Source organism: Danio aesculapii, chromosome 10 (assembly GCF_903798145.1).
Source record: "Danio aesculapii chromosome 10, fDanAes4.1, whole genome shotgun sequence".
Lineage (NCBI taxonomy): Eukaryota > Metazoa > Chordata > Actinopteri > Cypriniformes > Danionidae > Danio > Danio aesculapii.
This window is the reverse complement of record NC_079444.1, coordinates 41,873,267-41,890,308: the sequence shown is the minus strand read 5'-3', so window position 1 is coordinate 41,890,308 and position 17,042 is coordinate 41,873,267. Positions and strand designations below refer to the sequence as shown.

The following is a 17,042-nucleotide window of genomic DNA, read 5'->3' as shown; positions in this document are numbered from 1 at the left end:
TATTAATCAGATAAAAGGTTGTCATTTAGTGATTCATCTGACATTAAAACAAATAATAATAATAAAAAAAACCTTAAAACTCAAAAATAAAAACTAAATTAAAATGTTAAATTCTCTAATAAAAACTAACACTTGTAAACCTCTTAGTAAAACAATTACTAATTTGTAATTGTCATTAGTAATGCAATGTTATACAATCCATTTACATTTATCACTTAATCCCAAGCATCTCAAGTAGCTCAGCTCCACCCGTTGCAGACCGGCGAGAATGTGAAAAATGAAGCTTTTCAAAAGACTGTCTCGATTAGTTTAGGAAGTAAATACAAAGAACTGTAAGTGGGCGTGGTTTCATTCACGAGCCCCGCCTTATCATGCAAACCAGACCATGTGTAGTAAGACCTCAATTACAGTCGCGGCTCAGATCTGAAAGTATATGTGAAAACAGTCACATGGCTTGACAAGAAAAAAAAAGCAAGAGGAGGAGGAAGTGTGGACCGGATGACAGCATGCTTACCTGCCAGACTTTATTCTCCCCAATGAGTTCACCTGACGCTTCTGTGGATTTGGGCACCTGTTGGAGGATCTAACCGGCCGGTGGACATGACACAGAACGGCACAGTAGCCGGCAATGGCACACACACTGATGCGCTCAAAATCGTGATCGTCGGGGATGGAGGATGCGGGAAAACATCTTTACTTATGGTGTACGCCAAAGGAGACTTTCCCGAGGTGAGCTTTTATTTAGATGGTCAATAGTACACATGTGGGGGATGTACAGGACACTTTGTGTGTGTGTGGAGTACACTTACAAAATAGCGGGTTGTTGTAAGCCAACGATGGGTCAATAGACAAGCCCAACCGCTGGGTTAAAAAGTAAAATTTAAATTTAATTAAAAAAATTAACCCAACGTTGGGTTACAACACGTCATCCTTTTTAGAGTGTCATTTTATAGTGATTTCAGCAATATAAATAGTTTAAATTACTTAAATAAAGGTTTTTTTATTGACATTGATGCTTCCACTACATTAAACACCCACTGAAAAATAGGTTCTTTAAATTTACTTTAATAAAAATAAAGATTATTCTGATTATTATGATTTCTTTGGTATCCAAAATGTTTCTTCTGTGGCTTTGAGGTGAACACATTCTTTCTGAACCCTTGATAAACAGGAAATTAGCATTCTTATGCAAATTTAAAAACATTTAATTATAAATCATGAAGACAGGTATACTATAAAGAAATTCTAGGTTATTTCAACCCAATTTTGGGTAATTTAAATAAGGAAAACCAACTGCTGGGTTATTTTTTCCTAATTAAATTTATAGCACCAAATATTACCCAGTATTTGGGTTTACCCCAAAATAAATACACCTAAATGCACAATTTCTAATTCAATGTCTCTTCTTTTAGGACATTTCTCCATATCACTAACGTTTTATGCCATTGTTTCTTTGAATTGGAAGAGAAGGAAACATTGCAAAATGTACAACAGTTATTGACACAACATCCTCAGCAAGTTTTTCCACTCAGCAGTTTGAGCTTCTGCCTACGCCTTGATTGCTTCTTGCTAAAACACACACTTTTCATGCATCATCATCCATTATTCTTGATGTTCAACAGAAATACGCTCCATCTGTGTTCGACAAATATGTCACCACGGTGTCTTACGGAGGGAAGGACATCCAGCTGAATCTCTACGATACAGCAGGTGAGTGTTCGTCCACCCTTCTGTCTGCGACACACCTCAGTCTGCATTGTCTTCAGTGACACGCCTCATACGTCAAGTATTTTAGGCAAGAATGTTGAATGCCAAATGGGTGTGAGGCCATTAGTAATAGTTTTCATAGCTGTCATGGCTGTGGGGTGTTTGATCATTAGGTGAAGATGAAGAACATTACGAGTTCAGTTTGACTTGAATGTTTTGTCCTCACGATGATTCCTAACAGTCAGTATATCAGAGCATTAGGTTCAAATAAATGACTTGTTAGCCACTGTGAAGTATTGATATGCAGCTCAGTGAATTTTACACTCTAAACCAGGTGTGCTCAAACTGTTTCTTATAAAGGGCCAAAAACCAAACTTGATTAAGGGCTGTGGGGCGAAGTTCAATATACCAAGCCGTATTATATTACATTTGCCATGCATAATTTCCTACTTTATTTGCTAATATTTAAAAAGGTAAAATGCTGCTTTAAAACATATTATTTAATTAACGATGCAGTATCATTTTACTGTTTTATAATGAACTTATTGTAGTAAAAACATAAAGAATCCCATTTATAACACAATAGAGTTCAATGCTGAATAAACTACACGAGCTGCTCATGCCTTTCCCTTGATTTGCTCACCGATGTGTTGTGGATTGTCCTCTATCTGACAGTCTTTACATTTTAAAAGTCTGATTGACTTTGAAACATTGAATTTTAGTTGGGTTTTTTTGTAGCTCCTCAAATAAAAACAGAAACAAAAGGTTATCTTCAATTCCAAAAGATAATCTCTGTCAAAGGCTTTTGCCCCAACCAGCTTCCCATCATTGCTCATTTCAGATGGGATGGCAGGCCAAACCAAAGGTTACCATGGGCCAACTTTGGCCACCTCTGCTCTAAACAATGCTGGGTTTTCATAACCCAACATTGGGTCAAACGTGGACAAGTATTACATTAGATTAATTTTTTTAAATTTAATTTTCAATTAAATTACTGTTTAATCCAACGGTTGAGTTTTATATTTATTCCAATGTTGGGTTAAAAAATCCCAGCAGTGTGTGTGTGTAGAGTGTATGCTGGCCTATTGAACCAGAATCATTGAAACATGCAAAGTCCACTATTGAATGTGTGACAATCAATAAATGTGTTGATAAATGTTGCATCTTTTATAAACTCTACTGATCTACACTCTAATCTACACACTAAAAAATGCTGGGTTATTTCAACATACATTTGGGTAAATATGGAGAAATTTGGGCTATATATATATATATATATATATATATATATATATATATATATATATATATATATATATATATATATTTGATGAAAAAATTAACCCAGTTGTATGTTTTGTCCATATTTGACCCAAATTTGGGTTGAAATACCCCATTATCTTTAGAGTGGTCTGTTTAAAATGTTTGGAGACTAATCGAAATAAATACACTTTAAAAATGGTTGTTACCAGTGTGCGTGTTATACATTGACGATCAGAGGGGTCAACTGTTTGGGTCAGTTTGTGTAATACACGCTTCAGTCACATATGTATTTATTTATTTATTTATTTTTTATAAGTTGTTAGCATTTTGAGGGATATTTAGTGTATTCTGACCTACAGTATTCTCTGATTAGCTATTTCAGATGTTACTGTAGGTTACACTACAAACTATGCGTGTAATTTGATTTTATTGTCAGGCTAAATATAGATACAAACATCTGTTTTACGAGAAAACAAAGTCTTGTGAACACGATGTCTATTGGTGCTCTGGATCTGCCACTTTCAGACTGTTTTCTCCAATAGACTGATTGGCACAATTATGCATTAACAATGGTTTGAACCGTTATAGGGGTGGTCGAATGTATATTTATATAATCTATTATTTTAATTATTAACATTATTATTTAAAATACAGATCAGAGTGAAATATTTCTCAGTTTTAAACAACTGACCCCCCTATACATCTTGTTTTGACCTCCTTCAAGAGGGATCAAGCGTTAATTAAGGAGGGCAAACCCCCCTGTTATTCGTAACTCAACAGTGTGTCATGATTGACTCATTGAGTTAAAAAATATGATTTAAATATAATTGAAAGAATTAAACCAATGTTAGTTTGTCCATATTTGACCCAACGCTGGGTTATGATATGAGCTTATTCAACAAGGATGTATTAAACTGATTAAAACATTACAGTAAAGACGAATTTGTATTTAACAAAAGATTTTATTCAATTAAAAGTTTAGATTTTGTACTACTTATTTATCAAAGAATCCTGTAAATATATGATTAATTTCCCTCACAAAATAAATAACGTTTTACACAGTAAAAATGTTGAAAATAATCAACAAATAAGCATTTTATATGATTTCTTTAGGATCATGTATGCTCAAAATTAAAATTAAATTAACATTTTTAAATTGTTGTTTCAATATACACATAGCCAAACAAAATATATCACAAAATTATCGCAATATATTGCAAAATATATATTTTTACTGCCATATTATACTGTATATTCAACAACTGCAGGGTATAATTGAAATATATTGGAATAATAGTTTGAAAACATGCATCAAAATAATGATGCTCGATATCTCATTTATCCCTGAGGCTTCTACATTAAAGTGCACGACTAATTCTGCGAAATGCATGGTTTAAAGTAATAAACTCATCCACATCTTCAGTAACTGAGCTGTTATCAGAGCCACGCTGCTGCCCAGAACTTCTCAGCAGTAACAGGATGCTGAACACAGGATGTGGTTTTTTTCTACCACATCTCACTTTTTTCAGCATAATACTCTGTTCATAAAATAAGAAATACAGGAAGGTGCTCGATATGGTCAGAAAGCTCCCCCTCCTCTGCATGAGTGACTTGTTGTCTAGAAGCATCGCTCTGGAAACCGTCCAAAATGTTTTCAATGTAACATGTCATTTCCTTCTAATCTGTTTGTTGACAGGCCAGGAGGACTACGATCGCTTGAGGCCTCTGTCGTATCAGGACGTAAACATTGTTCTCATCTGCTACGATGTGACCAATCCAACGTCATTCGACAATGTCAAGATAAAGGTGAAATGAATATGAATATAAATGATGAAATAAGAGCGATTCCATGCAAATGTCAATTTTTGCCATGAAAAAGGTAGCTTTTTTGTGTAGGCTTATATTTTACAGTACTGTAAAACAGAGGGGATTTTAGAAATTTTATGTTAGGGGAGCTCAGCTGTCTCTCTCTCTCTCTATATATATAATAACATATACAGTTCAAGTCACCCCCTTTGAATTTTTTTTCTTTTTTAAAATATTTCCCAAATGATGTTTAACAGAGCAAGGAAATTTTCACAGCATGTCAGATAATATTTTTTCTTCTGGAGAAAGTCTTATTTGTTTATTTCGGCTAGAATTAAAGCAGTTTTTAATTGTTTAAAACCATTATGACAATATTATTAGCCCCCTTTTTTTTAAGATTTATTTTTGGCCTTTTAGCCTTTATTAGATAGGACAGTGTTTAGACAGGAAGCGAAGTTAAGAGAGAGAGAGGGGTAGGGAAAGGTCCTCAAGCCAAGATTCGAACACGGGACGCCCTGACATGCTACTGCACCATATGTCGACACGCTAACCACTAGGCGATTGTGCCAACATTATTAGCCCCTTTAAGCAAATATCTTTTTTTCGATAGTCTACAGCAGTGTTTCCCAACCCTGTTCCTGAAGGCACACCAACAGTACACATTTTCAACCTCTCCATAATCAAACACGCCTGAATCAACTCATCAGAAGATTAGAAGAGACTCCAACACCTTAAGTTAATGGGTCAGATTAGGGAGACATTCAAAATATGTACTGTTGGTGTGCCTCCAGGAACAGGGTTGGGAAACACTGCTCTACAGAACAAACCATTGTTATACAATAACTTGCCTACACTGTAAAAAATAAATCCATAAAATCTACAGTGAAAAAACAGCAGCTGTGGTTGCCAGTATTTTACCGTTACAAATACGGTACAAACCGTAAAAGTAATTCCTAATTTTTACAGTAAACTACCGTATTTCATTAATTTATAGATGTAATATGTCTGTATTTTGAATTACCAACATTTACACATCTTTTGTAACACAGATAGACATGTTAACACAGCCATATGCAGCTGGTGATGAGGAAGTTACATAATGAACCAATGCTCATTACAAATAACTTTTCCCACAGCAAGAAAAGTGTATCAGAGTATAGAAGGTGCCCAGTGTCATTCACACAGCTACTAAACACCAGTATGGTAACACACATAAAAGTAAAGTCATGAAATAAACATTGATTATCAACATTAGATGTAAGATATATCTCTAATGTACATCACTGATGGGGAAACAACTAAAAAGATCCATAGTAATGTCAACAAAAAACATAAAAAGTGATGAGTCATGCAGGGAATTCTGGGAAAGTCAATTTTACGGTTATTCGCCATATATATTAAGGAAACATACTGCTAACCAGGTTACGGATTTTTACTGTAGCATTTTTACAGTTTTTTACCATTGAAATAATGGCCATTTTTACAGTGTAATTACCCTAACCTGCCTAGTTTACTTAATTAACCTAGTTAAGCCTTTAAATGTCACTTTAAACTGTATAGAAGTGTCTTGAAGAATATCTAGTCATAGACAGTAAATATCTAGACAGTAAATATTATGTGCTGTCATCATGGCAAAGATAAAATAAATCAGTTATTAGAAATGAGTTATTAAAACTATTATGATTAGAAATGTGTTGACAAAATCGTCTTTCAGTTAAACAGAAATATGGGGGGGGGGGGGGGGGGGGGAATAAACAGGGGGCTAATAATTCAGGGAGGCTAATTATTCTGACTTCAGGTGTATAAGCATATAAAAGTAATAATTTTAAAGTAATACACTTAAACATGCTTGACTAATATGGTTGTATACTAAACTAGCAGTATTTCACTGCATCGCATAGACAGGCATTGCCATTTGCGTTCTGAATGAGTCAAATTGGCTCAACACACCTGTTTACTGTAGTAAAAACTATTACATTACAACTATTACAAAAGTATTACATAAAACTGACCATTTCTAATTCAAAATGGAATAAATATAAACATATTTTAAAAGTACAGGCTATTTTACATATTTCACAATCAAATGTTTGATAAGACTAACATTTTCGCGGGAGGAAACAGCTGTAATGATGAGGGGAGCAAGCCGATTGCTCCTCCATGATGAGTGTTTCAAATTGCAAAGAACTGCAAATATTATAACAGTCGATCGATAGACATAAATAAATCAGGGAGGGGTGGAATCTGCTGCTGTTTTCATATAAAATTTAAAGGTGACTGAGGCAGTAATTTTGTTGTGTACAGTACAGTTCATGAGCTAATCGCAAAAGATTTAGGGGGGCCGAATAGCCGAAAAAGCCCCCCTAAAAGTGGCCTAGCAATGCCTATGGTGTAAAATACTCAAAAAAATGTCTCTGTCAGTGTTTTCAAACAATTGTATTTGATTTACCAAAGTGCCAATTTCACATCTGTAATCACATCCATAAAAGAGAGGCGTCTCGTCCATAATGAAGCTTTTTCCTCATAAATGTAAAAATGTAAAATCAAATCAAATCAATCATGTTTGTTTTATGGTAAGTCAACTCTAATCCTTTTAATTAGCATTATTTATTTTGGGTTGTGTAGTTGAATTTACAGATTTCTACAAAGTATGTTATATATATACTGTAAACTCACAGACTTTATTGGTCACATCCATAACGCATGTTTATTTTCCTCATTTAAGATATTAAACATGTTTACAGATCGATATTTCTCTGATCTCATAACTCTGTGGTTAATAGTTTTGGAAAATATAAACAGATGCTTCAATGTAATGTTAACATACTTGCGCATTTATGTTGTGAGTTTTTACTGCAAATGTCACATCCGTGACACTGGAATTGCTCATCAGGTTAAAAGCAACCGATAAACTTTGACCTGATCAGTAGATGATTGTACAAATGGGCCACCGCTGACATGTAAACAAACAGTATTTCTATAGGGTTGATGTCACGTAAGCTTGGAGGAATGTGCCGAGCCTTGTTTAAATAAAGGGAAGGTTTATTTAGGGCCTAAAGACAGATATAGTGCACTATCAGAACATTGAGGAAGACCTGTGAAGAGTATTTACAGTCGAAGACAACATTATGAACATTAGTAAATAATATTTGACTAGATATTCTTTAAGTCACTAGTTATTAGCTTAAAGTGACATTCAATAGCTTCACTAGGTTTATTAGGCAAGTTATGGCAATTAGGCAAGTCTTGTATAATGAAGGGGGCTTAATAATATTGACCTTAAAATGGTTAAAAAATTACAAGGTCATTTTAGCCAAAATAAAGCAAAAAAGAAAAAATATTATGAAAAATCAATTGCTCTGTTAAACATAATTTTTTAAATAATCACAAGAGGGAGAATAATTTTGACTTTAACTCTACATAAAAAAGTTAAAAAGAGGTCCATCTCACGGTTCTCTTCTTATAGTGCAAAGATCAATATTTTTAGCCCCTTAAAGTCGCTGTGAAATCAAAATTTACAATATTTTTTTTTTGCTAGCTCACAATGTTATTTATACTTCTGCGTCGAGTGATCGGCGTGACCCACGGTGTTAGCCTTGCGCGTAGACGTGCATTTATACTTTTGTGTGCTGTTTGTGTTGCTCTGCAATAACACTTGCAAGTTTTTATGTTTCTCTTTATCGAGTTTCTTCACTAGTGTTTTGTTTTTTCTGAACGTTACCTTAATGTACAAGTAGCTAAAACTCGCTCATTCAGAGGTGGGAACCAGCGGACGTGCAACAACTTTAATCATAAGGTGAACACAAAACAACAGTTTCCATCTGAAGCTCCTTCACAGGACTCGACACTTGAAAACACTCGCACCAACGAGTTTGCGTGGCTCTCTGTCCCACCTACCAAGCTACCAAGCTGACCAACCACAGAGTTTATGCTACGTGTCTTTGCAACATGCAATTTTTGAGAGGTGCACGTCAGCGTCGACGTCTACCACGGCGAAGGCTATGTGACCTTGTAAAGGCTGTGCTGGCGCATACGTGTGCGCTTGATGCAGAAGTATAAATCAGCCTTAACACACATTCAAATGTAATTTAAAATGAAACCATTGGCACTCTGTGGCACGGCAGAAATATGAGCAGTGTCCTGAGTTGTAGCATGGGGACCGCGGACAGCTGCCGGCTTGCGGCGCCAGTGTGCGTACCCTGATAGAAATCTATGTTTATAATTCTAAAATGCATGACGCTGCATGGCACGGCACATCCAGTGTGCAACTCCTTTAAGGTGAACAATTAGTCTGCTTGTTTTGATAATCTTCAATGAAAATCTGACCATTTGCTTCTGCATTTGGCAGTCCTTCTGTTGACGTCAGTTTGATGGCTTCCATAGCAACTAGGGCTGCTCGATTATGGGAAAAATCATAATCACGATTATTTTGGTCATAATTGTAATCACGAATATTATTAAGTCAAAATTATTCGCCCTCCTGTGAATTTTTTATTTTTTTTAAATAAACATTTCCCAAATGATGTTTAACAGAGCAAGGAATTTTTCACAGTATTTCCTATAATATTTTTTTCTTCTGGAGAAAGGCTTATCTTTTATTTTGGCTAGAATAAAAGCAGATTTAAATATTTTTAAACCTGTATTAAGGTCAATATTATTATCCCCCTTAAGCAATATATATTTTTTGATTGTCTGCAGAAGAAACTACTGTTATACAATCACTTGCCTAATTAGTCTAATTAAGCCTTTAAATGCCACTTTAAATGCCACTTTAATCTGAATGCTTGTTTTTTGAAAAATAACTAGTAAAATATAATGTACTTTACATCATAGCGAAGATAAAATAAATCAGTTATTAGAAATGAGTTATTAAATCTATGATGTTAGAAATGTGTTAAAATCCATTCAACTGAAATTGGGGGAAAAGTGTCGCTAATAATTCAGGAGGGCTAATAATTCTGACTTCAACTGTATATATGCACAGTTATTTTCCTTCCTGTAAATAAGGAAAGGGAAATGATTACAATACAATAAAAATATGAAACAAACTGTGCTTTAAGCATCTTCACTGTAAGAAAAACACTTTAATTATAGCTACAAAAGTCCTTCAGTCAAGAGCAGTGAGGGATTTTCTCCTTTTGTTGTTTGATTAATGATAAAAACAGTCAGCAGCAGGAATCTTGTGCGCTGTCACTTTAAGAGCAGTGCAGTTCTGATTTATGGTTTCTCTTTCACATGTTTTTTGATTTTCGACTCGTTTGTTTATTACACAAATGAGGGTTAATATGAATAATCACTAAACATCGCGTTTTGACACCTATTCAACCATTAAAGCGCTCACATTAAGATGACTTTAGATGTGTTTGCTCTGCTCGTCTCTGAGGCTGAGCGCACACACAGCAGCATGCGATCTCTTTCGTGCTTTTAAAAACATGAATGATTCGAATGTTCATCAATGAATGATGTGCATCCCGTGCTGCAAACATTACAGCACATGCTTTTAGGCATTTTCACGTGGAACTGAGCTTTGCAGAGCAACAAATGTGTACAGCTGGAGAGGGGACGATATATGATGCAATAATCATTTATCTCCATTAATGCTTTTTCATAATCGTTAGAAGCCAAAATCGAAACCGAATTTTTGATTAATTGCACAGCCCTGATAGCAACTGTATAGCAATATTCTTAACCAAGCCCCTCTTACAGATAGTTTGCTATGAAGCAATGATGCACAAAAAGAAAGTCCCGCCCCCTACTCAATCTTCCATTTCAGTTGGAAGTACATCACTATACAGAAATAAAAGTCTCAGCCACTTCTAAGTCATGCTGATGGTTGGCTACAGAACAAACCACTGTTGTCCAATGACTTGCCTAATTACCCTAGTAAAGCCTTTAAATTGCACTTAATACTAGTATCTAGTTAAATACTAGAAAAATATTATGTACCTGCGGCACGGTGGTTTAGTGGTTAGCACTATTGCCTCACACCAAGAAGGTTGCTGGTTCGAGTCCCGGCTGGGCCAGTTGGCATTTCTGTGTGGAGTTTGCATGTTCTCCCCGTGTTGGTGTGGGTTTCCTCCGGGTGCTCCGGTTTCCCCCACAGTCCAAACACATGCACTAAAGGGGAATTGAATAAACTTAATTGGCCGTAGTGTATGAGTGTGTGTGTGTGTGAATGATAGAGTGTATGGGTGTTTCCCAGTACTTGGTTGCGGCTGGAGGGGCATCCGCTTTGTAAAACATATGCTGGAATAGTTGGTGGTTCACTGCACTGTGGCGACCCCTGATAAATAAGGGACTAAGCTGAAGGAAAATGAATGAATAAATATTATGTACTGTCATCATGGCAAAGAAAAAAACATTGCTTTTAATTTGATAAAAACGTGTTGAAAAAAATCTCTGTTGAACAACACTTTGGAAATGTTTGGGGAAAAAATGTAAAAGAGGGCTAATCATTTTGCCTTTAAATTGTATATGAGAACAATTTTTTCTGTCCTCTTCCAGTGGTACCCAGAAGTCCGTCATTTCTGCCGTGATGCCCCTATTATACTGATAGGCTGCAAGACGGACCTGCGAAAGGACAAGGAGAAGATGAGGAGGCTCAAAGCGTTAGATCAGGCACCCATCACCTACCTCCTGGTTAGAGTTTAATTTATTTACTCATTTAATAACATCACTTTTGATTGATTTAATGCATCCTTGTGATCTAATGACCCCCATTCCCAAACATTTGTATATACACCCACTGGCCACTTTATTAGGTACAGCTTTCTTGTACCTAACTTAATCTTAACTCGCCAGTTTTTGCTTCCAGAACTGCTTTAAAGTGATTTAAATTCAGTCATCACTTACTTATGATTTACTTGTTTCAAAGCTTTCTTCTGTCAAACACAGAAAAGGATATTTTGAAAAATGTTGTAAACCTGTAACCATTGACTTCCATATTATTTGTTTCAGTCAAAGTCAAAGGTTACAGGTCATCATAATGGTTTTGAACTACTTGAGGGAGAGTAAATAGAAAGTAAACTTTCCTTTTCAGGTGAACTATCCCTTTAAATCACCTTTGTCCTTGTTTCTGATACGCAAGTTGAACTTTAGCGAGTAGGTACTGCATTTAAATTTGAGTTTACTACATGGTCGTTAGTAAAGTATGTTATATACAGTATGAATATCTATATATAACCTGCGTTAGTTGTGTCGCTTCACTCCTATTCATGAATTCTCTTGCATGGCATCATGGGATAGTGTAATGTCCATTGAATGCGCACTATAGAATCTCACCTACTGTTTTTTGAATACTATGAATTCGGACATCAACTCACATACTATATAGTAGGAAAATATGCAAATTTGGACACAGCCCATAATTAGATGCATAAATGGTGCTATGTGATTGGCTGAGCTAATATTTGTGTTAACTATCAGCTTAACAGGTGTACCTAATAAAGTGGCCAGCAAGTTTATATTTGTGGGTTGGTTTCAAAAATTAGGCGTAGGGATAGAAGTATTGAGTAACCAACATTAATTTCTCTCCTCCAGGGTGAACAGACGCAAAAGGAAATGAACGCTGAGATTTATCTGGAGTGTTCGGCTAAATATAGAGAAAATGTAGAGGACATTTTCAGAGAAGCAACAAAGCGAGCGTTAGCAGCCAGAGCTAAAGCCAGACATCGCAGCAAGAAGAAACACTGCACTGTTTTGTGACCTTTCCTGAAAAACATGCATACATTTTGTATATTTGAACTATGATATGTTGTAAACATTCAGGAATCATCTGCAGAGCTTCCAGGAAGGTTTAAGCCTTCTTGAAGGAATATTATCAGGACATTGAGGGCGTGTTTTCAATCTACCCACCTAGCAAGACATACTGTTTGACAGAGATCATCACTGTGTGCACGCGATGTTTGTTACGATCCACTCCACATCTTTCTGGCGGTGTTACTCATTTGACTTGATGGAGTTTTATCTTCCATGTTGATCATGGAGGTGGAAAAACTGCTGCTGATGTCTCAGGGATGACCATACGCATATTAGATGGTCGTATTGTAAGTTTGGTTACATTTTGTGTCATTTATAATGCTAACCGCTATTATTATGAACTTAGTGTAGCATGTTTCTGCAGTGTAGTTCATGTTATGCACCGTAGTATTAAATGTTAACTGTGTTAAGACTAGGCATGGGCCGGTATAAGATTGTGACGGTATGATAACCTTGGATAAAAATATCAGGGTTTCACAGTATCATGGTATTGTGATTACTGCTCTAAAACATATTATTTTTAAATGTCTGAGTAAAAAACTAAAACTTTTTTCCCTTTGAAAACAATATATTGTATTTTTTTAAAAGATTTATATTATTTTGGAGCAGTAAAGACGTCAGGCTATGTAATTCAAATGAATCATTGACTTCTGCTGTCTTCATTTGTTTTAATAACACAGATTTCTTTACAATTTAAAACAGCATCTTTGGATATTTTTTTTCTGCTGGAGATGCTGTTGTGCTAAAAAAAAAAAATTAAATAAAAAGTCTTACATACCTTAGGAATGGTATTACAGAAAATTTTGGCGGTTTTAAAACCTTGACTTTTCCAAACCGCGGTATACCTTGAAAAGGTCGTCCCATGCCTAGTTAAGACATATTCATACCAAGAACTATAACTGTACCATCAACAACAGAGTTTTAACATTCAATATTTACATCACTGTTTAATACCAGCAGACCACGCCACAATAATTCATTGCATTTTTGCAGTGTATAGGCTATTTGAGTTGAAAGACCACATCAAATCGTAAAATCGTACGTAACAAATTATTAATAAAGATATGAATTCTGAATTCTTAAATGGAGCCCTTCAACTAACAAATTAATTAAAGTTTTAGGTGGAATTGGCCAATTTAAAAAATATGTATTATCAAAATGTATTAATGAAAAAGAATGGCCATTTACTAAAATAGCCACTTGTAAAATTGGCCTATATACAGTTGAAGTCAGAATTATTAGCCCCCCTGTTTATTTTTTTTCCAAAAAATTCTAAACATAATAGTTTTAATAACTCATTTCTAATAACTGATTTATTTTATCTTTGCCATGATGACTAAATAATATTTGACTAGATATTTTTCAAGACACTTCTGTACAGCTTAAAGTGGCATTTAAAGGCTTAACTAGGTTAATTAGGCAGGTTAAGGTAATTAGGCAAGTTATTGTATAATGATGGTTCGTTCTGTAGACTATCGTAACAAAATATAGCTTAAATGGGCTAATAATTTTGAGCTTAAAATGTTTTTAAAAAATTAAAAACTGCTTTTATTCTGCTTTTAAATTGTGAAAATTTCCTTGCTCTGTTTAATATAATTTAGGAAATATTTAAAAGGGAAAAAAAATTAAAAGGGGGGCTAATAATTCTGACTTCAACTGTATATATTACAAATCTAACTTTTTAAAACCAATATTAAGTGGTTAATATTTGTTGTTCTTCAGTGTTAGACCCACATTTAGTCATGGAGATAAAATATTCATAATTTCATATAAAATAAACGGCACTATGTGAAGATGTGTCCAACAATGAAGATAAATCGCTGCCATGTTCTTTGTATATTATTCCTAATTTTTGCACACCCACCATGACATTTTTACGGTACAGTTCAGTAAAAAGAAAAGAAAAATGAAAGAATTCATAAAGTTAGTGACATCAAACATGGTGTAAAAACAATAATTTTACTGCCTATTTGTCAACTACCCTCATGTAATTAGGCTAGCTGCTAGACGAAATAACAAAGTGTAGTGAATTGTAAAACTTTTTGCGATAACTCATTCCCTTTACGATTATGAAAATAAGTCATTTTATAATAATTCCTACCTGTTTGCGATGTCAAGCAGTGGGAAAACTGGAAGCTAGCCTCGTTCATTCAGAAATAGCCGTGCGCTAGTGATATGTTTAGCATCCCTCACAATTAACAACGACCTTTTCCACAGCTGACGAACGGTAAAACATCAACAGCCAATCAAAATCCAAACCGTTCAAAAGAGCGCGAATATTTAAAAAAGAAGACGGTAAAACTGCAGCGCGCGCATATTCTAAAAACAACGTCTGGTGTGGACGCTAACGTACTTATCTTTATAATTACAGTTCATTTTGTTAACGGACCTCTGCAGTATTATGTCAGTCTCTAATATATAACTGTTTATAAATTGTATATACAAAATGTAGCCTACATTTGGGGAAATATATGCTATGATTGTAGCTGCAGAACACCGCCATTTTCTTCATTTTGTGTTGCTTCCTGTTAACAGTATCGCTCAGAGACCAGAAAGTATTGGTTAATATTTGTATCCACAAGTGTTGCACAAATAAAACTTTTTATTTATATACACGATTAGATTTTTGCCTGCTCAGGAGAATGATGTCTTATATATAATAGTGTGGGGTTTTTTTTGACATTGAAACAAGCTGCATGATGCAATTCTTGTCAGATTTTAGGCAGATGTTACTGAAAATCTCAGCTTTTTCTGCAAAACAACCTTGGTCAGAATACAAAACTTGCTGTGGTTAGAAGAACTCCTGCACATATAGGCAGGATATGACTGTGGTAACGGAAGCCTTGAAATACTGCTGCAAGTGACATCTACAAAGCTAAAAATTCAATGTTATTTTTACGTTTCATTTGTTCGTGAATTTGGCACAAACTTGAGAAGGGTTTTCAAGCTTCACACCAATAAGTGTAGCTTTATTTATTTATTCTTGTGCATTAAAATGCATCCTGTTTGATGATCATCATATATTTTGATAAAACGAAGAGTGCTCAACATATTAAATTAATCTTGTCAGACACATTTTGGCATATAAAAAAAAACATTTAAGGATCACAGTTAATTTGGCCCCAAAATACTTCAATCTTTATAATCTGCAGCTATATTTAAAAGCCATAGATTTTACCCGTTTGTCAAGATGATGTTATAAACAAAGTAAAATAGTGTATTCAATAACTTATTCTTTCATACATTTCAATAATTACTGGTTAGAAAGTAGTTTTTCATTGTCACTTCAATATTTACACTCGCCGGCCACTTTATTAGGTACTCCAACTGCACGTTAACACAAATTTCGAATCAGCCAATGACATGGCAGCGACTCAATGCATTCAAGCATGTAGACATGGTCAAGACGATCTGATGCTGTTCAAACCGAGCATCAGAATGGGGAAGAAAGGGGATTTAAGTGAATTTGAATGTGGCATGGTTGTTGGTGCCAGAGGAGCTGATCTGAGTATTTCAGAAACTGCTGATCTACTGGGATTAGAGTGAACAGAATATGGTCAGAAAAAGAGAAAATATCGAGTGAGCGGCAGTTCAGAGGTCAGCGGAGAATGGCCAGACTGGTTTGGGCTCATAGAAATGCAACAGTAACTCAAATAACCACTCGTTACAACCGAGGTCTGCAGAAGAGCATCTCTGAACACACAACACGTCCAACCTTGAGGCAGATGGGCAACAGCAGCAGAAGACCACACCAATTGAGCATCGAGTCAAAGCCACAGCCTACCTGAGTTAATTGTCACATAAATATATCTGTTATGCTAAATGGCTATTTAATACAGTAAACAAATTAATTATACATAATTACATGTTACTAACCCTAACCCATATTCAAACACTAATCATATATTAAGAAATTGTAATGAACTAATTTTACTCAGTAGTTAATTAAATAGGTATATGCTTTAACAAGAACACCTTAAAATAAAGTGTAATCCTTTTTATTTACATAAAAGTTATTTTCAACATTGGACACTTTTTATTTCTACTTTCGAGAAGCTTTCCATGTATATTAACTCGTATAATAATAATAATAATATTATTAATAATAATAATAATAATAATAAACAACCATAAATATAGCATGATATGTTTACAGAGATGCTTTATTTAACAGGTTATTTACAAAACTATCTGTTTCTCAAACTTCAATCGCAGGCCTATTTTTTCAAACGCAGCCATGAACGCAAAATGAATGACAGGCAGATGAAGATTCTGATTGGATGAGCCGTCGAGGGCGGCCTCCACTGATGTTTAGAGAGCATGTCTGTCAGTGTTTTTGCACGACATCTAGATCAGTTTAATTCATCAGGTAGCATTAATGTTGTATTTAAACCGTGAAACATGTTATATCCATCATGTTCTGAATGATAAACAAATAAAAAATAAGCATAATCACCATTTATTTCTACCACATTTATATGCTGCACACTCGCGCCCTCTGGTGGAGA

The 17,042-nt window shown here is 34.9% G+C and overlaps 1 protein-coding gene across 1 annotated transcript; it reads left to right on the top strand.

Annotated features, from left to right (window-relative positions):
* Positions 1-410: 410 nt before the first annotated feature.
* On the top strand, positions 411-15,152 carry rhof (ras homolog family member F). Its single transcript, XM_056467274.1, has 5 exons — positions 411-729; positions 1,623-1,710; positions 4,667-4,776; positions 11,281-11,415; positions 12,316-15,152. Exons 1-5 carry the CDS (start codon positions 601-603, stop codon positions 12,478-12,480), a joined length of 627 nt encoding a protein of 208 aa, XP_056323249.1. The 5' UTR covers positions 411-600; the 3' UTR covers positions 12,481-15,152.
* The last annotated feature ends 1,890 nt before the right edge of the window (positions 15,153-17,042 follow it).